Below are 27,624 nucleotides of genomic sequence, written 5' to 3'. Positions count from 1 at the left end.
GCAGGCGAGGAGTCACAATAACGTGGCTAAAGTATGTTGACCAGACCACACACTAGAAGGGGAAGGGACGACGACGTTTCGGTCCGTCCTGGACCATTCTCAAGTCGATTGTGAATGGTCCAGGACGGACCGAAACGTCGTCGTCCCTTCACCTTCTAGTGTGTGGTCTGGTCAGTCAACTTACTCGGTGTTACGGTCGTGTTATAGTGTTTCAGGATAGAGCGGCAGGAGGGATAGTCTATGTACAGGAGCAAACAGGTCTTGCAGGGTGACAGTGCTCGGGGTTTACATAGGTCGTTTGGGGACTGCATGCCACTTGTTTGACAGATGGCTATGCAAATGTATTATAGTTGTGTTTTGGTTGTAAGCCTCGTTGTTTATATTGTATGCCTCGTTGTTTACGATGTAAGTCTCGTTGTTTACGATGTAAGTCTCGTTGTTTACGATGTAAGTCTCGTTGTTTACGATGTAAGTCTCGTTGTTTACGATGTAAGTCTCGTTGTTTACGTTGTAAGCCTCGTGGTTTACGTCGTAAGCCTCGTTGTTTACGTTGTAAGTCTCGTTGTTTACGTTGTAAGCCTCGTTGTTTACATCGTAAGCCTCGTTGTTTACGTTGTAAGTCTCGTTGTTTACGTTGTAGGCCTCGTGGTTTACGTCGTAAGCCTCGTTGTTTACGTCGTAAGCCTCGTTGTTTACGTTGTATGCCTCGTTGTTTACGATGTAAGCCTCGTTGTTTACGATGTAAGCCTCGTTGTTTACGTCGTAAGCCTCGTTGTTTACGTTGTATGCCTCGTTGTTTACGATGTAAGTCTCGTTGTTTACGATGTAAGCCTCGTTGTTTACATTGTAAGCCTCGTTGTTTACGTTGTAAGCCTCGTGGTTTACGTCGTAAGCCTCGTTGTTTACGTCGTAAGCCTCGTTGTTTACGTCGTAAGCCTCGTTGTTTACGTCGTAAGCCTCGTTGTTTGCGTCGTAAGCCTCGTTGTTTACATTTTCCACTGAGAGTGTTTAAGGTGATATGATTTGTGTTTTTGTTTGCGCTTGTTACTGTGTTTGTTTGAAACTGTTGTTGGTTTGTTTGTATGACTTGTGCTGTGTTTTCATTGTATTGTAGTTAGCGATTTGTGAGTTTGTTTGTATAACGTTATAATTATGTGTGTTTGTTGTTTGAGGTTTACAGTGGTTTATAATGGTTTATAGTGGTTTATATTAGTCTATAGTGGATTATAGTGGTTTATAGTGGTTTATAATAGTTTATAGTGGTTTATAGAGGTTTATAGTGATTTATAATGGTTTATAATAGTTTATAATGGTTTATAATGGTTAATAGTGGTTTATATTAGTCTATAGTGGATTATAGTGGTTTATAGTGGTTTATAATAGTTATAGTGGTTTATAGAGGTTTATAGTGATTTATAATGGTTTATAATAGTTTATAATGGTTTATAGTGGTTTATAGTGGTTTATAGTGATTTATAATGGTTTATAATAGTTCATAATGGTTTATAATTGTTGATAGTGGTTTATATGGTTCATAATGGTTTATAATGGTTTATAGTGGTTTATAGTGGTTTATAATGGTTTCTAATATTTTATATTGATTTATATTGGTTTATAATGGTTTATCGTGGTTTTAGTGGTTTATAATTGTTGATAGGGGTTTATAGTGGTTTATAATGGTTTATAATGGTTTAGAATGGTTTATAGGGGTTTATAGTGGCTTATAACGGTTTATAATGGTTTATAATGGTTTATAGTTGATTGTAGTTAGTTATAGTGATTGATAATGGTTTATAGTGGTATATAGTAGTTCATAATGGTTTATAAAGGTTTATAGGGGTTTATAGTGGTTTATAACGGTTTATTGTGATTTATAATGTTTTATAATGGTTTATAATGGTTTTTGTTGCTGTTAATGTTGTTAGTTCTTTATTTGCCCCCCCCCCCTGGAGTGGGGTTTGGTCTTACTGTGTTTGTTTTGGCGGGCTCCGACTCTTCCGTTTTTTTGTAAATTTGTTGTTTTTCTTTGTTTGAGTGGGCAGGGTTAATGTTATGTTGTCCTTGCTGAATGGTTTTATGTTTGTGTTTGTTCAACTTGTGTTGGACGTTTGTCCTATTTCGGTGTTTGTGGTGCGAGATGTATTTGTTTGTGGGGCGAGATGTATTTGTTTGTGGTGCGAGATGTATTTGTTTGTGGGGCGAGATGTATTTGTTTGTGGTGCGAGATGTATTTGTTTGTGGTGCGAGATGTATTTGTTTGTGGGGCGAGATGTATTTGTTTGTGGGGGGAGATGTATTTGTTTGTGGGGCGAGATGTATTTGTTTGTGGTGGGAGATGTATTTGTTTGTGGGGCGAGATGTATTTGTTTGTGGGGCGAGATGTATTTGTTTGTGGTGGGAGATGTATTTGTTTGTGGGGGAGATGTATTTGTTTGTGGGGGGAGATGTATTTGTTTGTGGTGGGAGATGTATTAGTTTGTGGGGCGAGATGTATTTGTTTGTGGTGGGAGATGTATTTGTTTGTGGTGGGAGATGTATTTGTTTGTGGTGGGAGATGTATTTGTTTGTGGGGGGAGATGTATTTGTTTGTGGTGGGAGATGTATTTGTTTGTGGGGGGAGATGTATTTGTTTGTGGTGGGAGATGTATTTGTTTGTGGGGGGAGATGTATTTGTTTGTGGGGGGAGATGTATTTGTTTGTGGGGGGAGATGTATTTGTTTGTGGGGGGAGATGTATTTGTTTGTGGGGGGAGATGTATTTGTTTGTGGGGGGAGATGTATTTGTTTGTGGGGGGAGATGTATTTGTTTGTGGGGGGAGATGTATTTGTTTGTGGTGGGAGATGTATTTGTTTGTGGTGGGAGATGTATTTGTTTGTGGGGGGAGATGTATTTGTTTGTGGGGGGAGATGTATTTGTTTGTGGTGGGAGATGTATTTGTTTGTGGGGGGAGATGTATTTGTTTGTGGGGGGAGATGTATTTGTTTGTGGGGGGAGATGTATTTGTTTGTGGGGGGGATGTATTTGTTTGTGGGGGGAGATGTATTTGTTTGTGGGGGGAGATGTATTTGTTTGTGGTGGGAGATGTATTTGTTTGTGGTGCGAGATGTATTTGTTTGTGGTGCGAGATGTATTTGTTTGTGGTGCGAGATGTATTTGTTTGTGGGGCGAGATGTATTTGTTTGTAGGGGGAGATGTATTAGTTTGTGGGGGGGAGATGTATTTGTTTGTAGGGGGAGATGTATTTGTTTGTGGGGGGGATGTATTTGTTTGTGGTGGGAGATGTATATGTTTGTGGTGGGAGATGTATTTGTTTGTGGTGGGAGATGTATTTGTTTGTGGTGGGAGATGTATTTGTTTGTGGTGGGAGATGTATTAGTTTGTGGTGGGAGATGTATGTGTTTGGTTATATCATGTTTACTTCCCTCGTTTTGTTTTTATTGCGCTCTTCGTGAGAATAGTCTTTAGTTTTTACTAATATTGGAATGGATGACGGCGCGTTACTTTACTTGTATTGGCTTATTAAACATTCATGTTTTCCTTGTTTCTTTGTGCTTGTTAAGCACTTTATTTTCTTATTGGATAAGTTAGGGCGTTTTGGTTATTATCTTTTAAACGCAAATATTCTGTATATTTGTTTGAAATAAAGGGAAATAAAGCTCTCAAAATAATATCAGGTCGCGCACAAAATTGGTTCTTTCGTTCATGTATTTTTGGAATGTTGTAGTGAAATGATACGATGATTGTCTGAGTCCTTCAGGGTACTTGGAGGGGGATTAATAGTATCTTTAATGTACAGATTATTTCATCCTAAAGTTATGTTAGAGGAAATAACTCATTATCACTGATGCAGTGTGTGTGTGTTCACCTAGTTGTATTCACCTAGTTGTATTCATCTAGTTGTATTCACCTAGTTGTATTCATCTAGTTGTATTCACCTAGTTGTATTCACCTAGTTGTATTCACCTAGTTGTATTCATCTAGTTGTATTCACCTAGTTGTATTCATCTAGTTGTATTGACCTAGTTGTATTCATCTAGTTGTATTCACCTAGTTGTATTCACCTAGTTGTATTCATCTAGTTGTATTCACCTAGTTGTATTCACCTAGTTGTATTCACCTAGTTGTATTCATCTAGTTGTATTCACCTAGTTGTATTCACCTAGTTGTATTCACCTAGTTGTATTCACCTAGTTGTATTCACCTAGTTGTATTCACCTAGTTGTATTCACCTAGTTGTATTCACCTAGTTGTATTCACCTAGTTGTATTCACCAAGTTATTCTAGACTAAATTATATTAATATTTCAGCTTGTTCAGATTGATTGTTAGTTTGACTTATTGTTTAACAATTAACTCCAACAACAGCACATAAGTGAAATGCTAAACAACTGTCCAACAGCCTCACAATGATCTCTATTCAACTATAGAGTTTTTGATTATTTTACTTTTTGAGCTCAAATTGGTAATTGTATGACATTTAAACTAAGAGGATCGCCTCTCAACAGATCTGTATGAAGTATATTCGTTGACTTAATATATTTTGTGGTGTTTTCGTTTTTTATATCAAAGTTTTAATGAACAGATTTCAGGTGAGGAGTTTAATTTCCGGATATGGCACATGATGTCAGTAGGTCTGCTGGAGACAGTCTTTGATATGGCACTTGATATCAGTAGGTCTGCTGGATACAGTCTTTGATATGGCACTTGATATCAGTAGGTCTGCTGGATACAGTCTTTGATATGGCATATGATGTCTGCTGGATACAATCTTAGCAATGTACATATTTTTGTCTCAAACATGCTGGCCTACAAGGACTAGAGATACCTGGATAGAAACAGATATTTTACTGATCTTCACAACCATTATATCCTTTATAGCCTGGCATCAAGAGGTTATATTTAACTAGACGTAAATGAAACTCTGAAAAACAGTTAAGGTTTCGAAACCTGAACTCATTCATGCGGAGAAACTTCAATATGGCGGAGGTTATAAGGTCACTAAACCACCGAATTTCATCGTCGTGATCGACAGAACGACTCCTACAGTGCAGTAAGTGTGACAACTGTCCGGTGCTGAACGGTAGAGCGACTGTCTCGCTTCATGCAGGTCGGCGTTCAATCCCCGACCGTCTAAGTGGTTGGATACCATTTCTTCCCCTACGCCCATCCCAAATCCTTATCTTGACCCCTTCCCAGTGCTATATAGTCGTAATGGCTTCGCGCTTTCCCCCTGATAAATCCCTTCCGGCATGGCGATGAGTCCCGTAACATATTTTTCAAGATGAATCACTTCGCCAGATCACGTAAATGGCCCTTGAAAAGGGATATAAGGACACGGAGGCTGGATGTGGGGGAAGGCACCAATGGTGGGTAATTTCAACTGGTATAAAATCTTCTATCCGTGTGAGGGGGACGTTTCTCAGACTCCACACTGGAAAAGATTAATGCTTGTATTATTAATAAAACATGTCCCCATATTGATGAGTCCTTCTCCTATACTCTGGCATTTGAGATACATTGATTTGCGTTATCTTACAACATCTAGCAAGACTGGAGAAGTCTTGTGGGATATTTATATATCATCTCATCCTCCTGTTTTGATAGTACCTATTGTGACAGACGTCAAACATTGTCTCTGCAAGGAACAGACGATGATCTTAGCTCAGATCTTGTGCCTAAACCATTAGTTTACTTATGGTTCTTACACCTCTACACTACTACATGGTTAATGGGCACATAACTTCCACTAATATTTATAGCTCAGTAAACGATAGTTCGAAATAAAATATTAAACGGGAGTACTGTTCAGAGTTATGAATCAACTACTGTTGAAGTCTTATGTATATGGGGCTTCTATATCCATGGTTCCAATAATCGCTTGTAATATGTCTGAAATACGCTGATGACGATTCATAAAATAATATGGAAATCACATCAACTTGAGAATGGTCCAGGACGGACCGAAACGTCGTCGTCCCTTCACCTTCTAGTGTGTGGTCTGGTCAACATTCTTTAGCCACGTTATTGTGACCAATCGCCTGCATGAATATGGAAACTTTTCTGATGTATTATGTAATATTCTTTTGCGTATATATGAATATTTTCAGCGTGAGGAAGGTTTTCTCTGCGTCCAAACACTACCTTGGTGACAAGTGGCCTTCTATACCTAGGTAACGAGTCGGAAAATTCCTCCAAATCTCAGTACTAAATGGCTTATGGAGCTTGAAATCAACGTTCTGCAATGGCAATCATTATTAATAAACCGGAATCCAATTGAAGAAGTGTGGCGCGAACTCATGAAAGCACTTTACCTGCGCAAGTAAGACCGGCACTCCGTAGAGGTTATGAAAAATTTGTGCTTGGATGAATTGTATGTTTCGCTCCCCTGAGATCTCTCTCACTTGGGGTGGACGGTAGAGCGACGGTCTCGCTTCATGCAGGTCGGCGGTCAATCCCCTATTGTCCAAGAGGTTCGGCTGCCATTCCTTACCCCCCCCCCCCCTCCGTCCCATCAAAGGAAGTGCTTCCTCCACGTCATCAAAGCCGAAAATGAAGGCATTTTCCTTTGAATAATTTACTTGCTTTATTCAGTACTCCTACACATGCATATGTTTATTGTATATGGCGAAAATATGCATAATACACTTAACCTTTGTACTGCAAACAACCTTCTGTTACATTGTAAACAAATAAATCAATAAATTGCTAACTAACTGCGAATGTAAATACAAACAAGCTAAATGACCGTGAGATTCTGTTACTAAATTTTGAAAACAAGTGGTATTAAATAGGCCTTTCTAGTTATCCTTATCTTGAGGTTATCTTGAGATGATTTCGGGGCTTAGCGTCCCCGCGGCCCGGTCCTCGACCAGGCCTCCACCCCTAGGAAGCAGCCCGAAGCAGCTGTCCAACTCCCAGGTACCTATTTACTGCTAGGTAACAGGGGTATCAGAGTGAAAGAAACATTTTGCCCATTTGTCTCCACTTCCACCGGGGATCGAACCCTGAACCTCAGGACTACGAATCCGAAGCGCTGTCCACCCGGCTGTTAAGCTCCCACTATATAGCAACAGCCGTCACTCCAACATTGGGGTCCAGAAGTGTGAAATATAGCGACACTAACTGGCACGCTATAACTACTCGCGGGGGTGTTATTTACTATTACTGTAAATCTATTTTGATCTGTAACATAAAATATGTTTGTCTCTCTGAGCTTGGAGGCCCGACGCCTACCGCTAGCCACATTAAACCTTGCATGAATAAAATGGATTTTTTTTTGGGGGGAGCGTCGTAGGTGAGTTTAGTGTTGACTCCTGTGCCAACCTTGATGGAGGTTTAGCCTCTATTCCCTCCACGAAATTGGTGGATGTGAAATGTGGGATATGGAGTCCGTAGAGTTTAGCATTAGTTTAGTTATGTGTAAGCAAATTCTGAAATTGACCTTTAAAGCTTATGTTCTAATGACGGATTTGCATTCTGGGAATGCAAATGACTTTGCTAATGCATTGACTCTCGGGATCCAAGAGTCAATGCTCGATCCTGCAGGCCCAAATAGGTGAGTACACACACAAGCACACGAGATGAGCACACACATAAGGAGATGAAGTCGTTCATGAGACGGACAGAGAGAAAGATCTAGGAGTTGATATCACGCCGAACATGTCTCCCGAATCCCACTTCATAAGAATAACATCAGCGGCATATGCGAGGCTGGCTAACATCCGAACTGCTTTCAGAAACCTGTGTAAGGAATCCTTGAAAACCTTGTATACCACATACGTAAGGCCAATCCTGGAGTATGCAGCCCCAGCATGAAGCCCGTACCTTGTCAAGCACAAGACGAAGGTGGAAAAAGTTCAGAGGTTCAGAGGTATACCACTAGGCTAGTCCCAGAACTAAGAGGCATGAGTTATGAGGTGACTGCGTGAACTGCACTTCACGTCGCTGGAAGACAGAACAGCTAGGGAAAGACATGATCACCACATACAAAAATCTCAGGGGAATTGACAGGGTAGACAAGGATGGATTATTTCACACGGGTGGTACACGCACAAGGGGACACAGGTGGAAGCTGAGTACCCAAATGAGCCACAGAGACATTAGAAAGAACATTTTCAGTGTCAGAGTAGTTAATAAATTGAATGCATTAGGCAGTGATGTGGTGGAGGCTGACTCCATACACAGTTTCAAATGTAGATATGATAGAGCCCAGTAGGCTCAGCAAACTGTTCATTAATTGATAGACAGTTGAGAGGCGGAACCAAAGAGCCAAAGCTCAACCCCCGCAACCACAACTAGGGGAGTACAACTAGGTGAGTACACTAGTACACTGCTTGGAGGAGTCACCCTATACCTGCTAGGAGTCACACTATACCTGCTAGGAGGAGCCACACTATACCTGCTAGGAGGACCCACCCTATACATGCTAGGAGGAGCCACCCTATACCTGCAAGGAGGAGCCACCCTATACCTGCTAGGACGAGCCACCCTATCCCTGCTAGGACGAGCCACCCAGGGACGAGCACACCCTAGTGAAGAACACACCCTAGGGACGAGCACACCCTAGGGAAGAACACACACTAGTGAAGAACACACCCTAGTGAAGAACACACACCAGGGACGAACACACGCACCTCTCAGTTGTCAGTTATCGAGGCCCGAAGCGTTAACAGGAGTGACTCAAGAGTATTAGAAAAGGGTTGAGAAATGTCGCACTCCTGGAGTGAGATAATATTCTAAGTGCATTTCTCACTCGGCCGGCCGCTGTCCGCCTCTCTCACTGCTCGCATCTCCACCGTAACATTCCTTCCTTTCTCCTCTTCTCATCGCTGTCTCGTACTTGTTCTCAGGGGAATTAAGAAAGGTAGATATTGATGGAGTTTTCAAAAGTGATGAGCAGAGACATAATTTTGGAAAATACAGACGAGTCTAACATGTCTAAAGTAACTAATTATATCTACGAGTCTGAAAGAAGAGGAAGGAATTAGATGAGGAAGTTGGATAAGCGAATTCGATAAAGAGATTTGAATGTATATATGATAAGAAAAATAAGGGGAAAGGAGCCAAAGCATTGAACTACTTATGGTCGAAAGGCGGGGCTAAGGAGCAGGTGCTCACCCATTGCAAGCACCACTAGGTAAGTTAACACACACACACACACACACACACACACACACACACACACACACACACACACACACACACACACACACACACACACACACACACACACACACACACACACACACACACACACACACACACACACACACACACACACACACACATATCAAAACACGAAAATACAATAACAAGAGGAAATCAGGAATTCAAATAAATTCTCTATATTGAATCTGAAGTCAAGTCAACTAACGCTCCGCCTGAGCGTGTTGAAATATTTTTAGGATTTAAATCAATTCTCTTCGTAGGAATAATCTGTTTCATGTTGATCCATTTTATGAGAGTTCAATGTTGAGTTAATGTTGACGTTTATGCAACAACAATGTTGACCCACTACACCAGCTGACCCACTACACCACCAACTGCCTCACTACACCACCAACTGCCCCACTACACCACCAACTGCCTCACTACACCACCAACTGCCCCACTACACCACCAGCTGTCCCACTACACCACCAACTGCCCCACTACACCACCAACTGCCTCACTACACCACCAACTGCCCCACTACACCACCAACTGCCTCACTACACCACCAACTGCCTCACTACACCACCAACTGCCTCACTACACCACCAACTGCCCCACTACACCACCAACTGCCCCACTACACCACCAACTGCCCCACTACACCACCAGCTGCCCCACTACACCAGCTGCCCCACTACACCACCAACTGCCTCACTACACCACCAACTGCCTCACTACACCACCAACTGCCTCACTACACCACCAACTGCCTCACTACACCACCAACTGCCTCACTACACCACCAACTGCCCCACTACACCACCAACTGCCTCACTACACCACCAACTGCCTCACTACACCACCAACTGCCCCACTACACCACCAACTGCCCCACTACACCACCAACTGCCCCACTACACCACCAGCTGCCCCACTACACCAGCTGCCCCACTACACCACCAACTGCCCCACTACACCACCAACTGCCTCACTACACCACCAACTGCCTCACTACACCACCAACTGCCCCACTACACCACCAACTGACCCACTACACCAGCTGCCCCACTACACCACCAACTGCCCCACTACACCACCAACTGCCTCACTACACCACCAACTGCCTCACTACACCACCAACTGCCCCACTACACCACCAACTGCCTCACTACACCACCAGCTGCCCCACTACACCACCAACTGCCTCACTACACCACCAACTGCCCCACTACACCACCAACTGCCTCACTACACCACCAACTGCCTCACTACACCACCAACTGCCTCACTACACCACCAACTGCCGCACTACACCACCAACTGCCTCACTACACCACCAACTGCCCCACTACACCACCAACTGCCCCACTACACCAGCTGCCTCACTACACCAACTGCCCCACTACACCAACTGCCCCACTACACCAACTGCCTCACTACACCACCAACTGCCCCACTACACCAGCTGGCCCACTACAGCAGCTGGCCCACTACACCACCAACTGCCCCACTACACCAGCTGGCCCACTACAGCAGCTGGCCCACTACACCAACTGCCCCACTACACCAACTGCCTCACTACACCACCAACTGCCCCACTACACCAGCTGGCCCACTACAGCAGCTGGCCCACTACACCACCAACTGCCCCACTACACCAGCTGCCTCACTACACCAACTGCCCCACTACACCAGCTGGCCCACTACACTACCAACTGCCCCACTACACCAGCTTCCTCACTACACCAACTGCCTCACTACACCACCAGCTGGCCCACTACACCACCAACTGCCCCACTACACCAGCTGCCCCACTACACCAGCTGCCTCACTACACCAACTGCCCCACTACACCAGCTGCCCCACTACACCAGCTGCCTCACTACACCAACTGCCCCACTACACCAGCTGCCCCACTACACCAGCTGCCTCACTACACCAACTGCCCCACTACACCAGCTGCCCCACTACACCAACTGCCCCACTACACCAACTGCCCTACTACACCAGCTGCCCCACTACACCAGCTGCCCCACTACACCAACTGCCCCACTACACCAGCTGCCTCACTACACCAACTGCCCCACTACACCACCAACTGCCTCACTACACCACCAACTGCCCCACTACACCAGCTGCCCCACTACACCAACTGCCCCACTACACCACCAACTGCCTCACTACACCACCAACTGCCCCACTACACCAGCTGCCCCACTACACCAACTGCCCTACTACACCACCAGCTGGCCCACTACACCAACTGCCCCACTACACCAGCTGCCCCACTACACCAACTGCCCCACTACACCAGCTGCCTCACTACACTTCATAAATCTACATAAAAACCTTCAGCAAAAGTTGGAAAAGATTGATGCCTGAAAGAGACATCAGTGTCTAGGGAAACTTCCCCCACCATCCGCCTGCTTTTTTCCCCGTCTGGGGAAGTATGGTCAATGCCCTCCTCAGAAAACAAAGAAATTATTGGAATGTATTTTCACTGTTAGATTTTCCTGGAATCGTTAACATCAACAGTGCTGTGGACGCTGTATTTAGCCCTCTTAATTAGCGCGGGTTGCTCACTAAACGTTGTTTCAGCCTCTTTAAACGTTCGATTTTTGGGGTAGGAAGGTATGTTGGAGTTCTCATATAGAGGAAACGTTCGCATTCTCATGAGAGAGATCCATGAGATCAATGAGATCTCTCAGGAGATCCATGAGATCAATGAGATCTCTCAGGAGATCCATGAGATCAATGAGACGGGAAACTCTCAAACGAAGAATGGATACTCAATGCTACGTGCAGATCTGTTTTGTTTTATCCTGAAAGGAAGGATAAAGTATTTCGGTGTTGACAGCTCTGGTTGTGTTCTAGGGTGTTGACAGCTGTGTGTGTGTGTTCTTGGGTGTTGACAGCTGTGCGTGTGTGTTCTTGGGTGTTGACAGCTGTGGTTGTGTTCTTGGGTGTTGACAGCTGTGGTTGTGTTCTTGGGTGTTGACAGCTGTGGTTGTGTTCTTGGGTGTTGACAGCTGTGGTTGTGTTCTTGGGTGTTGACAGCTGTGGTTGTGTTCTTGGGTGTTGACAGCTGTGGTTGTGTTCTAGGGTGTTGACAGCTGTGTGTGTGTTCTTGGGTGTTGACAGCTGTGGTTGTGTTCTTGGGTGTTGACAGCTGTGGTTGTGTTCTTGGGTGTTGACAGCTGTGGTTGTGTTCTTGGGTGTTGACAGCTGTGGTTGTGTTCTTGGGTGTTGACAGCTGAGGTTGTGTTCTTGGGTGTTGACAGCTGTGGTTGTGTTCTTGAGTGTTGACAGCTGTGTGTGTGTGTTCTTGGGTGTTGACAGCTGTGGTTGTGTTCTTGGGTGTTGACAGCTGTGGTTGTGTTCTTGGGTGTTGACAGCTGTGGTTGTGTTCTTGGGTGTTGACAGCTGTGTTTGTGTTCTTGGGTGTTGACAGCTGTGGTTGTGTTCTTGAGTGTTGACAGCTGTGTGTGTGTGTTCTTGGGTGTTGACAGCTGTGGTTGTGTTCTTGAGTGTTGACAGCTGTGGTTGTGTTCTTGAGTGTTGACAGCTGTGGTTGTGTTCTTGGGTGTTGACAGCTGTGTTTGTGTTCTTGAATGTTGACAGCTGTGGTTGTGTTCTTGGGTGTTGACAGCTGTGTTTGTGTTCTTGGGTGTTGACAGCTGTGTTTGTGTTCTTGGGTGTTGACAGCTGTGTTTGTGTTCTTGGGTGTGTTGACAGCTGTGTGTGTGTTCTTGGGTGTTGACAGCTGTGTGTGTGTTCTTGGGTGTTGACAGCTGTGTGTGTGTTCTTGGGTGTTGACAGCTGTGTGTGTGTTCTTGGGTGTTGACAGCTGTGTGTGTGTTCTTGGGTGTTGACAGCTGTGTGTGTGTTCTTGGGTGTTGACAACTGTGGTTGTGTTCTTGGGTGTTGACAGCTGTGTGTGTGTTCTTGGGTGTTGACAGCTGTGGTTGTGTTCTTGGGTGTTGACAGCTGTGTGTGTGTTCTAGGGTGTTGACAGCTCTGGTTGTGTTCTTGGGTGTTGACAGCTGTGTGTGTGTTCTTGGGTGTTGACAGCTGTGTTTGTGTTCTTGGGTGTTGACAGCTGTGGTTGTGTTCTTGAGTGTTGACAGCTGTGTGTGTGTTCTTGGGTGTTGACAGCTGTGGTTGTGTTCTTGGGTGTTGACAGCTGTGTGTGTGTTCTAGGGTGTTGACAGCTCTGGTTGTGTTCTTGGGTGTTGACAGCTGTGGTTGTGTTCTTGGGTGTTGACAGCTGTGGTTGTGTTCTTGAGTGTTGACAGCTGTGTGTGTGTGTTCTTGGGTGTTGACAGCTGTGCGTGTGTGTTCTTGGGTGTTGACAGCTGTGCGTGTGTGTTCTTGGGTGTTGACAGCTGTGGTTGTGTTCTTGTTCTCCCTCCCTCACACCTCCTCCAGCGCCTCTCCCTCCATCACACCTCCTCCAGCGCCTCTCTCTCCCTCACACCTCCAGAAGGATCAGGCGACGCGGCTCCGGCGTGGGAAGAATTACCAACTTTAGCCAGACAAGATTTGGCTAAAATAAACGAACCTCGAGACGCTGGGGTTCGCAGTTCGAGTCTCCTACAGCCCAGGAGACTGGAAGGCCAGTCCTGAATATTGAAGCAATGTTTAGGATAAAAGATTTACTCTAGGAACGTGACTGGTTTGATTTTCTGAAAACATTGATGCTTGGAACTGAAATTGACACTGAAAATCTTTATTCCAAAATATAGGACTCTTAACACACAACTATATTCTACCCACTTTAAGACCCAGAACCAACAGAAACGCAACAAGAGAAAATATGGGCCAATAGGCCTTCTGTAGTTACTTCCATTCTTATGTTCTCATATGCAATTTATACCCATTGATTTGTGTTCTATCTTGTCACCTCACCCAAAAACATTGTGTCATATCTCCTCACCCATAACGAATATAAGCATGAAATGATTTGTGTAAACCTGTCTTTGAAAATGTGAGAAGCCCTTGCAAAACGCTTTTAGACGTCAGACCGTAAATAAAAAATAAGAAAATGCACTTCGGAGAGTTAATTTTTCAATTAGCCCTGACAGTGAAGAAAAACGTAAAAAAATATTGAGAAGATTCGTGTTAGAATCATTAATCTTACCCTTTCGGTCATATTCAACAATATATGTTTACAAGAAAGACTGCTACCAAAATAAAATAAAATACTGATATATATAGATATATATATATATATATATATATATATATATATATATATATATATATATATATATATATATATATATATATATATATATATATATATATATATATATATATATATATATATATATATGTCGTACCTAGTAGCCAGAACTCACTTCTCAGCCTACTATGCGAGGCCCGATTTGCCTAATAAGCCAAGTTTTACTGAATTAATATATTTTCTCTAATTTTTTTCTTATGAAATGATAAAGCTACCCATTTCATTAAGTATGAGGTCAATTGTTTTTTATTGGAGATAAAATTAAAGTAGATATATGACCGAACCTAACCAACCCTACCTAACCTAACCTATCTTTATAGGTTAGGTTAGGTTAGGTAGCCGAAAAAGTTAGGTTAGGTTAGGTTAGGTAGGTTAGGTTAGGTTAGGTTAGGTTAGGTTAGGTAGTCGAAAAACAATTAATTCATGAAAACTTGGCTTATTAGGCAAATCGGGCCTTGCATAGTAGGCTGAGAAGTGAGTTCTGGCTACTAGGTACGACATATATATATATATATATATATATATATATATATATATATATATATATATATATATATATATATATATATATATATATATATATATATATATATATATATATATATATATATATATTATATATATAATGTATAATCTGGTTGATAATGCACATGAACAAAGCACCTACAATAAATGGCAATATCAATTAACATATCATTGACTGTCAATTTACTCGAAATTCCAAAATAAATATCATGATTGTCTATCAAAATGAAAAGGTGATATTTAAAACAAAATATTTGATCCAAACATTTTTCCCTTTTACTGAATAATTAGTAAATACGAAAAAAAGAAATGTATTACTTGATCTCAAAAAGAATTTTTCATTTATAAGTTCAAAGTCTCAAATTGCTTCCTACACACACGTGTCATACAATTTACAGTCATGTCAATTTTCATATAAATGTTTTAAGTAAATAATCATTCATATGCACTGAGTCTAACAGTGGTATGGTCATTAATACCCGGGTGTGTACATTTACAGCTTCCTCCATAAATGGCTGAACATTGTGCTAGTCACACAATATATAGAACCATTCCTGGACAACAGAAGAGTAGGGGGAGACATGATAACTACCTACAAAATACTCAGGGGAATTGACAGGGTGGACTAAGACAAACTATTTAGCACTGGTGGAACACGAACAAGGGAACACAGGTGGAAACGTAATACCAAAATGAGCCATTAGAAAGATTTTGTTTCAGTGTCAGAGTAGTTAGCAAGTGAAATGCATTAGGCAGTGATGTGATGGAGGCTGACCCCATACACAGTTTATAATGTAGATTGGATAGAGCTCGAGAAGCTCAAGAATCTATTCAACAGTAGACTGACGGTTGAGAGGCGGGACCAAAGAGCCAAAGCTCAACCTCCGCAAGCACAACTAGGTGAGTACAATGGCTGTAACAAACAATAGCTCATACATTTAACATTTTAAACAGAGTAACTCGTTCATACAATGATTCCTATGTTAAGTGGCTAATAAAGTAGCTTCTGTGCAAACTCAGGAAAACTTTATATAAGCAGAACCGTCGAAAAACGTATTGTAATTTTATATTGACTGTTCTGCACTTGTTCCAAAGGTCTTTGGTTCACTTTTAAAATAATACGAGGCAGAGTGTGTGGAGTGTTCTCCTGGGACTCAACACACGGGATTACCACTACGAGAAATGAGACCTCCTGTGTTTTCACCTTTGGATAAAAAAAAAAATTCTAGTATGAAATTTACTTCGTTATAATTAGATTTAGTTATTATACTCTATTATTTGCTGTTCATTAAAGGAAGCTTTTGGGCCACTCTGTGCAATGTTTCCTACATAAGAATAAAAGCAACTGCAGAAGGCCTATTGGCCCATACGAGGCAGCTCCTATTTATAACCACCCAATCCCACTCATATACATGTCCAACCCACGCTTGAAACAATCGAGGGACCCCACCTCCACCATGTTACGCGGCAATTAATTCCAGAAATCAACAACCCTGTTACTGAACCAGTATTTACCCAAGTCTTTCCTAAATCTAAAGTTCCTCTTGAACTCCATCCGCTAATATGTTTGGATCCCCCAAATATTACTCGAAGCAGACTGTTTCAGAGGCCGATTATTATTTTGGGGAAGATGGGTTTAACATAAACAATAATGGATATCATTTAGCAATCAAATATTTTATCCAAGGCTTTGGCTTAGCTGCCGCCTTGTATGAAACGAATTTAAGAAGACGTAAACGTTTTAATTAAGAAGATGTTTTCCTTATATCAGTCCATATTTTGCACTTTATTCAATATAATCTATAGATACTGTTGTGTTGGGTTGAGAGGTGGATCACAGCTCTAAAAGGACTCACATAACATACTCAGTTATTGAAGCACATTTTTTACTCATAGAGTTTATTGTGAGCAAAATATACCTGTATCTCATTTAATGTATTTCTCTGTTAAAATATTTCGACTTCTTGCATAAATTTGACTTTTGTTGAAGTTGATTTATTCTGATATTAATTATATATTAACGGAATTAAATGATTATAATTTGTTGGTTCGCAGTTATGTGTATCTTGAGGTTATCTTGAGATGATTTCGGGGCTTTAGTGTCCCCGCGGCCCGGTCCTCGACCAGGCCTCCACCCCCAGGAAGCAGCCCGTGACAGCTGACTAACTCCCAGGTACCTATTTACTGCTAGGTAACAGGGGCATTCAGGGTGAAAGAAACTTTGCCCATTTGTTTCTGCCTGGTGCGGGAATCGAACCCGCGCCACAGAATTACGAGTCCTGAACGCTATCCACCAAGCTACGAGGCCACTAAATGTAATTAACATTTAGATTCCAAATAACCAAGATATTATATAAGGTCTTCGTAGATCAACTTTGCTCTTCACAACATGACTACTGACCAAAACTTTTACTCAACTGCATATTTTTGTTACAAAATAATGGCAAAAGACACAAAAACGAGTCTTTTACCAGTATTTTGTAACAATGTCTTAGTCATTTTATATGAGAAATATTAGCCTGCAGTTTCCCATATTTCATGGCTTCTCAGTTTAATTTGTCATACCCCTGTCCAACCGCTTCGCCTGGACGGTAGAGCGACGGCCTCGCGTCATGCAGGTCGATGTTCAATCCCCGACTGTCCAAGTGGTTGGGTACCATTCCTTCCCCTCGTCCCATCCCAAATCCTAATCCTGACCCCTTCCCAGTGCTATATAGTCGTAACGGCTTGGTGCTATAATTTTTGATATAATGGTGTCTGATAATGCCTTCCTTCCTTGTCATATCCCTACCAACTGCTACTAAATCCTTGTGTGCTAATACTTTATAATTTAAAATTTGTGGTGGTTGGAATACTTGTAGCAGCTACTCTCAGGAGCTCAGGCAAAGACACATGACCGCTTGGGACGGGAGAAAGCGCCAAGCCACACTCTATGGCACTTAGTAGGGACCAGGATAAGGATTAGGGATAGGACAGGGTGATGGAATGGTGCCCAACCACTTGGATGATCGGGAATTGAACGCCGACCTGCAAGAAGCGAGACCGTCGTTCTACCGTCCAACCCAAGTGGGTAGGTGTTACATAGTAGTTGAGGTAAGTGAATCTGTGAGAAAGACTACTTTAGGTAAGTGTATCTGAGAGAAAGACTACTTTAGGTAAGTGTATCTGAGAGAAAGACAGTAGTGGAGGTACATCTGAGTGCGGTACACTACCCTGCTCATATCTACCTCTATATCTACCAGCATATCCAGTATCTACCAGCATATCCGGTATCTACCGGCATCAATATAGATGTTCCAAATGAGAGCTGATTTTCACCCTGACATCATGGATATGTTTACCACATAAGTCATCACCAACACACTAACACATTCCTGTATGAAAATATTCTGCGACGGTATTTTCCAGGTAAATAATACTCATGTGTTTTTTTTTCCTAGACTCTCATTAATATGATAAAAATATTCATTGGAAACTAATCAGTTGTTTAGAAAATAATTAGTAATTTCCGAGTGATTAGAACCATCCCGACATCGTGTGTTGTTGTTGTTATTGTTGAGATAACAAGTGTTATCTCTAATATATGGTGGCATTGTTATTTCTATTGAAATATGTATTCGTAGTTAGAAGACTCTTACTCAAGCTTGTATTTTGACATGCATAGATTGCTCATTAATGAGTTTTCTAATATATATATATATATATATATATATATATATATATATATATATATATATATATATATATATATATATATATATATATATATATATATATATATATATATATATATATATATATATATATATATATATATATATATATATATATATATATATATATATATAAAACACATGGATGAACAACATTGCATGGGGGATATTAATAAAGTATTAAATATATCAACATAGAGTGACATGTTGGCAGCTCATGTTCGTCTGGCTGGCTGCTTCTGTTCCTGTTGCAGAGTAACTCGACACCCTTCATACCGAGCGCCTTTAGCCTACGGTTACAGTAGGAATTCGTTGACCTGTTGAGAGGATGACGGGCCGCGGGAGTAAGAGCCTCACTGGACGTGGAGTCACTGTTCACTAATGTGTCCGTGGACCAGACTATGGGAATGATGATGGGCAGAGTGAATCGAGATCCCACTAGCACTCCTGTGGACATACCAGAGATCATATTAAGAAAACTGCTCGAAGCTTGCACGAAAGAGGCGCCCTTCTTAAGTCCTGACGGACACATGTATAAGCATGTGGACGGCGTTGCCATGGGCTCCCCGCTGGGTGTCTTGTTCACGAACTTTTACGTGGGTACTATTGAGCAGAGTTCTGGTCGGCTTAGACCTAAAACCCGCCATCTGCTGCAGGTATGTCAAGGACAAATTCCTACAAGTCCCGGATACCGAACGACTGTTGTAGTTGAAGGAAGCTTCCGAGCATAACTCAGTAGTAAATGGAGAGTGGAGGAGGATGGGGGTAAGCTGCCTTTCTTAGATGTAGCAGTCATGGAGAGGTGCGGCAGCTTTCATCATGCAGTATACACTAAGGAGATAAACATAGACATGTGCCATAACGCTGAAAGCGACTCCCCGGAGAGATACAAACGGAGTGTTGTGAACGCTTACGTTGACTGAGCTCTTACTCACAGCTCTGGGTGGAAGCAGGTGGATGAGGAGGTATGTAGAATAAGGCAGATTTTGGTCAACAATGGTTTCTCCAATGGTTATGTCGAAGACATCATAAAAAGGAAGGTGGCGATGTGTGCAACAGGCGACGGAACAACCGGTACCACAATACCTGTACCTCCATTAGAAGTGTATTACAGAAAAGTCTTCACCACGGCCTACAAAGCGGAGGAAAGAGCCCTAAAAGAGATCATTGAGAGAAACATTACCCCAACTGACGTCAACCAAAAGTTAAAACTAACAATATATTATAAATGTAGGAAAACTGCCAACCTGCTAATGAAGAATTCTCCCGACACCAAGAACAACACCTTGAAAGTGACCAACAGTGTTCACGCCTTCACGTGCCCACTTGGGGATTGTCAGCCCCAACTCAGTATATAGGCAAGACAACAACGTCTCTCTCTAAGCGTTTAACAATGCACAAACAACAGGGCTCCATCAAGCAACATATAATCGCCACACACAACGGGACGATCACCAGGGATATTTTGACGAGCAACACCGAAATAATTGATAGATACAATGACAATATAATATTAGACATCAGTGAAGCGCTGCATATCAAGAAATCTAGACCAGCCATCAATAACCGGCTAATGCACAGTTACACTCTACCCACTTCAAGACCCCGGACCAATGCAGAAGCAGGACCGAATGACTCTGCAACAGGAACGGAAGCAACCTGAAGCCGCCTGATTTTCCAGAGCAGGACATGCAATCCATATTCGTCAGCATCTGCCTCGCCGCAAATACACCTATGAGCAGTGTGGATAGTGGCAGCAAGGCGGAGAGCGACTGCAATACGGAGCTCCTGCGGATCAAGACGTGTGCCTGTCGCAGACATAGGGACTGCCAAAAGGAAGTCCCCTGCATGGGGAGCCTGCACAGCTGTGAGGCGTGCACGATCACTCGGGGTTGTTGCTGCCTTCAGCAAAGCTGTGGCTTCTTTGTCTACCATGGGGCTGTCCCAGCTGGATTGTTTCTTTCGGCATGGCTGGTCTGAGTGCTGAATCTGCCATGGCACCCCATTTCGTGTCGCATTCCGTGTAGTGGGGGTCCTGTATCCCTGCTGAGTCACACAGGTTGTCAAGTAGAATTTCCTTAACCAGGTCATCTGATGCTGAGGAGGAAGACAGGAAGGCTGGGACAGCAATTTGGTAAGTTGAACTCAAATTGAACTGAATTGAACTCAGTTCATAGAGTGACAGGCACTCTATGAACTGCGCTACTAGGCTGGCCTTAAAAGGGAAGGATTTAAAGGCAACTAACTGCTAAGCAACGGAACTTGCCATCCAACTCAACCCCCACAGACCAAAAATAGACGTATTATAAGGACCATTTTCTCCCCCGTAAAGGGGTTTTGTCGACCAATATCCACTATTGATTTGCTGTGGCTGGAGCTGCCCCCCTCCTCCCCCGCCCCTGATATCGGGAGGCCGCCACCAGCTGACACTTGGCGCTGCGAGACGCAAGTTAAAAGAATTTCAACTTTTTTGTTGCACTTTGCAAGACTTTTTCCGAAGCCAAACGTTTACTTGTTGCGAAATGATCGTTAATGACAAGAAAATTAAACGTTGGCTTAAACGTCTCACACCTGTAGTGGTGATTCTGTTTGTTGGTGCAGGTGTGGCAGGCTTGGTGTTGCGTGACGGGTGTTGCGTGACGGGTGTTGCATGTGTCTTACAAGACGGGTGTTGCACATGCCTGCCTGTCAGTTGCTTACCTACCAGTGTGTACTGGGAAGGCAGGTCCAATTAACCTTAGCCTACCGGCCTCGTTGAACCTGTAGTGTTAAAACATCAATGTTCTTACAATTAAATTATTTGTTGCATTGAGGTCCTAAACTTGTGGCTGGAGGTGGCTTCTGCACCTTCTTGTGTCTGTGTTGTACCAATATTTTCTTATATTTCTTAGTCTCATTTGTGTTTCCAGCTTCCTCATGTGCTTTGTCGAACTTCCTCTTAATTTAAAGATGCTGGCTATGTCTGTTTCCCTCAGTATCTTGAATGTTGGGATCATATCCCCTCTGTTCTGTTCTCCTGGGTTGTGAGATGCAGTTCCTTCAACCTATCCTTGTCGTAGTTGTAACAAGATGTAACAACTTTATTACAGGTTGTAACAGGGGAATCATAGGGACCGTTACGTTGTGTGTCCGTAGGGTGAACCTCTGGCCTTTTTTGCTGTATTTTTATGTTTCATAAGAAAAGCATTCCAGACCGGTGCTGCGTATTCCAGTATTGGTCTAGCGAGAGCTGTGCACATTGTCTTGAAGGAGTCATGTTTTAAACTCAGAAATCACATTAACGTGATATGTACCAGTGAGAAAATCATTGATTTTCTCATTGTATGACTGACAAGTCTCGGTGGTCCAGCGGTAGAGTATGCGACTGGCACTACCTTGGTCGGGGGTTCGAGCCCACCTCAAAGCCCTGGCAGATTTTCTCGTGTCTTAAGTTTCTAAACGACGTTGTTATGTTGGCCAGCGTCACATACACCGCTGATGTCATCGTGTCTGTGTGTGTGTGCCTCTGGTGTTGGTGATGGGGCTACATCCTCTCTCAACTGTGTGTCTCTCTGAGGCCAACAGCGGCCTTCTATTAACGGCAACCCGTTCTCGCAAATTCGTAAAGTCAATATTGACTTATTAACTACGTGCATAGGTGATATACTAAACATAATAGATACCCTTAAAAAGATTCATAGAAAACACCGACCTTACCTAACCTTGTTAGTATCTTAAGATAAGCATCTTATTGCTTCGTAATTACAATTATTACTTAACCTATACGTCTTATAGGTTAGGTAATAATTATAATTACGAAGCAATAAGATGCTTATTTTAACATACTAAGTAGGTTAGGTAAGGTCGGTGTTTTCTATGAATCTTTTTAAGGGTATCTATTATGTTAAGTATGTCACCTATGCACATATTTAATAAGTCAATATTGAATTTACGAATTTGCGAGAACGGGTTGATTAACGGTGTAGACACTTTCTGGTCTTGTTGACAAGACCGCACACAAGAAGATGAAAGACGACGACGTTTCGGTCCGTCTTGGACCAGTATCAAGTCGCTTGTGTGATAATCACACACAATCGACTTGAGAATGGTCCAGGACGGACCGAAACGTCGTCTCTTCACTTTCAGGTGTGTGGTTTGGTCCATAGTTTTCAGCCACGTTATTGTGACTCCTCATCTGCACTTTCTGGTCTTGTTTCTATCTTCCCCATCTTCATCACATTACACTTATTAGGACTGAACTCCAGTAACCATTTGTCAACCCGCTCTCGCACAAGACACCACATATATGACATATTGCTTTTAGTCACTATTTCTCTTATAAATAAGTAAATATGTGACATATTCCAAGCCATATTTTTTTTCAAGGCACTAACTTTTCCTCTCAGTTTTATTAAACAATAGAGATTTTATACAAAATTTGACAATATCCTGAGTTACTTTACAATTTAAATATTTTAGTTTTGTTTTATTATTTTTATAAAACTGTAATATCAATATAGGTATATGTTCAGTACTAATTGTAATATCTTAACATACTAAGAAGGTTAGGTTAGGTTGTGGTTTTCTATTCAGCTTTTCAAGGTAAACTCAAATATTCACAATAAATTAGTATATCACATATGTACTTATTCATAAGCAAGATATTGACTATAAGCAAGTGGGAGGACGGGTTGCAACCGACATTCTGCCCTCCCCCCCCCCCCTCGCCCTATTTTTTACATATTTCAATATGTTTGCATTTTTCGTAAACATTGACACATACGACTCACTCCCCAACTGATCCTCCTAATAGAACGTCGCATTTTGACGTACAGTCCACATAAGGCCAAAAATCGTCTTAGTAAATAATGGTACCGTCTCGCGGAAGTGACATACTGTCCCGTTTTCTGTTTTAGGTTCTCTGGTAGGGTAGGATAAGGGCATTTTAGTACGTCAGTTTCTTGACGTTGGGAAACCTTAGGAGGACGGACTGGACTGTCTTGGAGATCATCAACATAGAATATAAATAGTGTTCTCAGGTTCGAGCCTTGGAGGACCCCCAGTTGTTACATTCCTGCAGCTGGAGACCTCTGAGTGTGACTCTTTGTCTTCTGTCTGTCAGGTGTTCCCTTACCCAGTTTAGTGTCTTCCTAATAATCCCATCTTGCTTTATCTTGTAGACCAGATCTTGCTTCATCTTGTAGACCAGATCTTGCTTCATCTTGTAGACCAGATCTTGCGTCATCTTGTAGACCAGATCTTGCTTCATCTTGTAGACCAGATCTTGCGTCATCTTGTAGACCAGATCTTGCTTCATCTTGTAGACCAGATCTTGCGTCATCTTGTAGACCAGATCTTGCGTCATCTTGTAGACCAGATCTTGCTTCATCTTGTAGACCAGATCTTGCTTCATCTTGTAGACCAGATCTTGCTTCATCTTGTAGACCAGATCTTGCTTCATCTTGTAGACCAGATCTTGCGTCATCTTGTAGACCAGATCTTGCGTCATCTTGTAGACCAGATCTTGCACGAGGAACATTGCTAAATACTTTTTGCTAGTTTAGGAAAATGCAGTCTACCCAGCTTACCTTTTCTAGTAACTTAAGACAAGAATTCTTAGGTTATTCTTGTTGTATTCTAGTAACCATGTCATAGAACTCGGTCAAGTTTGTCAGTCATGATTTTTCCTTTCTAATTCCCTGAAGTTTCTTATATGTAAGAGACATGTAAATCTTACATGGAAGACTTACACTGAAACTGGTCTGTAATTTAGTACCTCTAGTCTGTCTCCTGTCTTGAATATCACCAACTACGTTTGCCATTATTTCCTGAATTCTGGGAAACACCTGTTTCAGGTGTTTTATGGAAAACATCAGCTAGCTGGTTACACATAACCTCCTCAGCCTCCTTCAGTAACCAGTCATGTCATGTTGTCTGGTCGGCCGAGCGGACAGCACGCTAGACTTGTGATCCTGTGGTCCTGGGCTCGATCCCAGGCGCCGGCGAGAAACAATGGGCAGAGTTTCTTTCACGCTATGCCCCTGTTACCTAGCAGTAAAATAGGTATCTGGGAGTTAGTCAGCTGTCACGGGCTGCTTCCTGAGGGTGGAGGCCTGGTCGAGGACCGGGCCGCGGGGACACTAAAAAGCCACGAAATCATCTCAAGATAACCTCAAGATAAGATAACCATGTCGAGATGTGACCCCCAACTGTTTCTGAGACTTTATTTTCCATTAGTCCTCAAGGCTGAGGTTCACTCTGAGACTTTATGTTCAATCAGTCCTCAAGGCTGAGGTTCACTCTGAGACTTTATGTTCAATCAGTCCTCAAGGCTGAGGTTCACTCTGAGACTTTATGTTCAATCAGTCCTCAAGGCTGAGGTTCACTCTGAGACTTTATGTTCCATCAGTCCTCAAGGCTGAGGTTCACTTCCACTAGCGACTGTTTTTATATTAAATTATATTCAGACGCTTTTGGGCTAAATAGAACTGAAAACATTCACGTAAGTGAACCAGACATAAGTAGTTTCAATGCAGTTGGTTGATTTATGAATAATATACTGTTCAATATTGCTTTTGGTGGTGAACTTGCAGAATTATTCATGAACATGTTCAATTGCTAATTTCAAACTTTGTATTTATTTTATAATATGCTAAAAAGAATCGTATTTTTATCGCTTTGATGATGTGTGTAAACAGTTTACATTTGAGCCAAAAGGTCAACGTTGAGAATATCTTGGGGTTTGACTTCATAGAAGTGTTATATTGTTTCTTAATTATATTTCCTTGTTTTTCGCAGATATAACACATTATGTAATATGTAATTATCTGGTTAGCATCGCTAGAGAAATATTGTAAACTGTTAACAATTATACTAAATATGTTATATTATACTAAAATTAAATATTAATTTGTTTTATCTAACTTCGTGACTGTTTCTTGATTAGATGTCGCAACCATTCCCGGGTCAGAGGTCGCAACCATTCTCAGGTCAGAGGTCGCAACCATTCCCGGGTCAGAGGTCGCAACCATTCCCGGGTCAGAGGTTACAACCATTCCCGGGTCAGAGGTCGCAACCATTCCCGGGTCAGAGGTTGCAACCATTCCCGGGTCAGAGGTTACAACCATTCCCGGGTCAGAGGTAGCAACCATTCCCGGGTCAGAGGTCGCAACCATTCTCAGGTCAGAGGTTGCAACCATTCCCGGGTCAGAGGTTGCAACCATTCCCGGGTCAGAGGTTGCAACCATTCCCGGGTCAGAGGTTGCAACCATTCCCGGGTCAGAGGTTGCAACCATTCCCGGGTCAGAGGTTACAACCATTCCCGGGTCATTCTATGGTTATGATCAGGTTCCTTAAGTGTTACAGGGGGGCTTCTCCTCTCACACTTCTTGTACCGATAACTTTCAAGTTGCTGATGAGTGGGTATGCTTGGCAATGGATGGGTTCCATGCCGGCTCTGCACACTCCAGAGCATTGAATGACGACTGTGTAGTGTTCTTTTGGTCCTAAATTTCCTTTGCATTGCTTAACGCTCACTTGTATTGTTTTTCTGAGCTCATTCCGCCTATTTCCAATTTTCATTACTTTGCACTTGCTTTGATTAAATTCCATTAACCATGTTCTGATTAGTTTTTAAGTTGTCATTCTCTTACAGCATCTTTCTGTCTCCTTTCTCATCACCTCCGCATCATCCTCTGACATCAACGTGTTGAGTTGGACCGTCGTGATGGGACTGGTAGAATCCAGTAGATTGTATGCAGGCGATGAGTCACAATAACGTGGCTAAAGTAAGTTGACCAGACCACACGCTAGAAAGTGAAGGGACGACGACGACGTTTCGGTCCGTCCTGGACCATTATCAAGTCGATTGAGAATGGTCCAGTGCGGACCGAAACGTCGTCGTCCCTTCACCTTCTAGTGTGTATGGTCTGGTCAACAGTAGATTGTAGCTTGTATGTGTTTTTATGCGTGTGTTTTCTGGCTTTAACCGTCTACTGTATAGTCTACCTGTCGGGGTTTTCTTCCTTCCACTGCACAGTGTAGCTGGTTGCTGCAGTCTGTTGTGTCTGTGTTCTCTAACTTGTCTTGATCGGGAGGATATTGTCAATGATTCTGGCAATGTTGTCCGAGGAAGTTGTGTCATCCATCCACCTCCTGAATGGTTCAGTCCTCGGCTCCTTGGCCTGCAACTCAACTAGATCTTGATAATTGACCACTTGAAGCCTTGTGGTTTCTGATTTGATTGATTGATGAAGATTATTCCATCAAGAGGTGGCACGGGCATGAATAGCCCGTAAGTGGTACCTTTTTGGTAATTGAAGGGAACTATTAAGAAGAAAACGCCATGTCATGACGCCTTTTAAAACTGGGAAGGGGTAAGGATAAGGATTAGGGATGGGACGGAGGAAAGGAATGGTGCCCAACCACTTGGACGGTCGGGGATTGCATTCCAGGTTCTATGAGACTGTATTTGAATCTTTGATGCCTTCTCTGGCATCATGATTGTGAATGAAGTGTGGGGGTGGGGGGTGGGTGGGGGAGGGTGAATGTGGATAAGATAGTGAGGTAGGAATGAGTGAGGTTGGGTGAGTAAGGTATGGATGGGTAAAATAATGAGGGTGGGGTTGGAGAGTGGGTAAGAGATAGGGTTTGGGGAAGGGGTAAGTGAGATGGGTATGGATTGGGGATGAACCGACTGTTCCTGTAGGGGAGGAATGATAGGGAATTATCCCTCAATCACTCTAGTAATTGCATTATCCTTATCTCTTCCTTATTAGCGTCACCAACACGGTCTTACCTTCGACTTTCTCTCTGGTGCTACACATTATCTGATGAATTCCGCTCAGTGTTGTGATGTTGAGCTCTGATCTTGTCATAAAAGATTCCATGTGTCATCTAAATTCCGGGCTAGATTCACGAAAGCACTTACGCAAGCACTTACGAACCTGTACATCTATTCTCAATCTTTGGCGGCTTTGTTTACAATTATTAAACAGTTAATGAGCTCCGA

The 27,624-nt window shown here is 42.6% G+C and overlaps 1 protein-coding gene across 1 annotated transcript; it reads right to left on the bottom strand.

Annotated features, from left to right (window-relative positions):
* Nucleotides 1–285: 285 nt before the first annotated feature.
* Nucleotides 286–16,477, bottom strand: LOC138353773 (homeobox protein 3-like). The gene is made up of 2 exons (XM_069307173.1): nt 16,438–16,477; nt 286–998 (listed from the first exon to the last, which is right to left on the bottom strand). Exons 1-2 carry the CDS (start codon nt 16,475–16,477, stop codon nt 286–288), a joined length of 753 nt encoding a protein of 250 aa, XP_069163274.1.
* Between the last annotated feature and the right edge of the window lie 11,147 nt (nt 16,478–27,624).

The sequence above is a fragment of the Procambarus clarkii genome, chromosome 59 (assembly GCF_040958095.1).
Source record: "Procambarus clarkii isolate CNS0578487 chromosome 59, FALCON_Pclarkii_2.0, whole genome shotgun sequence".
Lineage (NCBI taxonomy): Eukaryota > Metazoa > Arthropoda > Malacostraca > Decapoda > Cambaridae > Procambarus > Procambarus clarkii.
This window is presented reverse-complemented; position numbering and strand designations above follow the sequence as displayed.

Excerpts from the sequence above, each read along its gene's own strand:
- LOC138353773 (XM_069307173.1), bottom strand. The coding sequence starts at position 16,477 with ATGGAGTTCAAGAGGAACTTTAGATTTAGGAAAGACTTGG. Across the intron at positions 999-16,437 it reads TAGATTTAGGAAAGACTTGG|TGGAAAATGTAAACAACGAG; the intron begins GTAAATACTGGT and ends AAACACTCTCAG.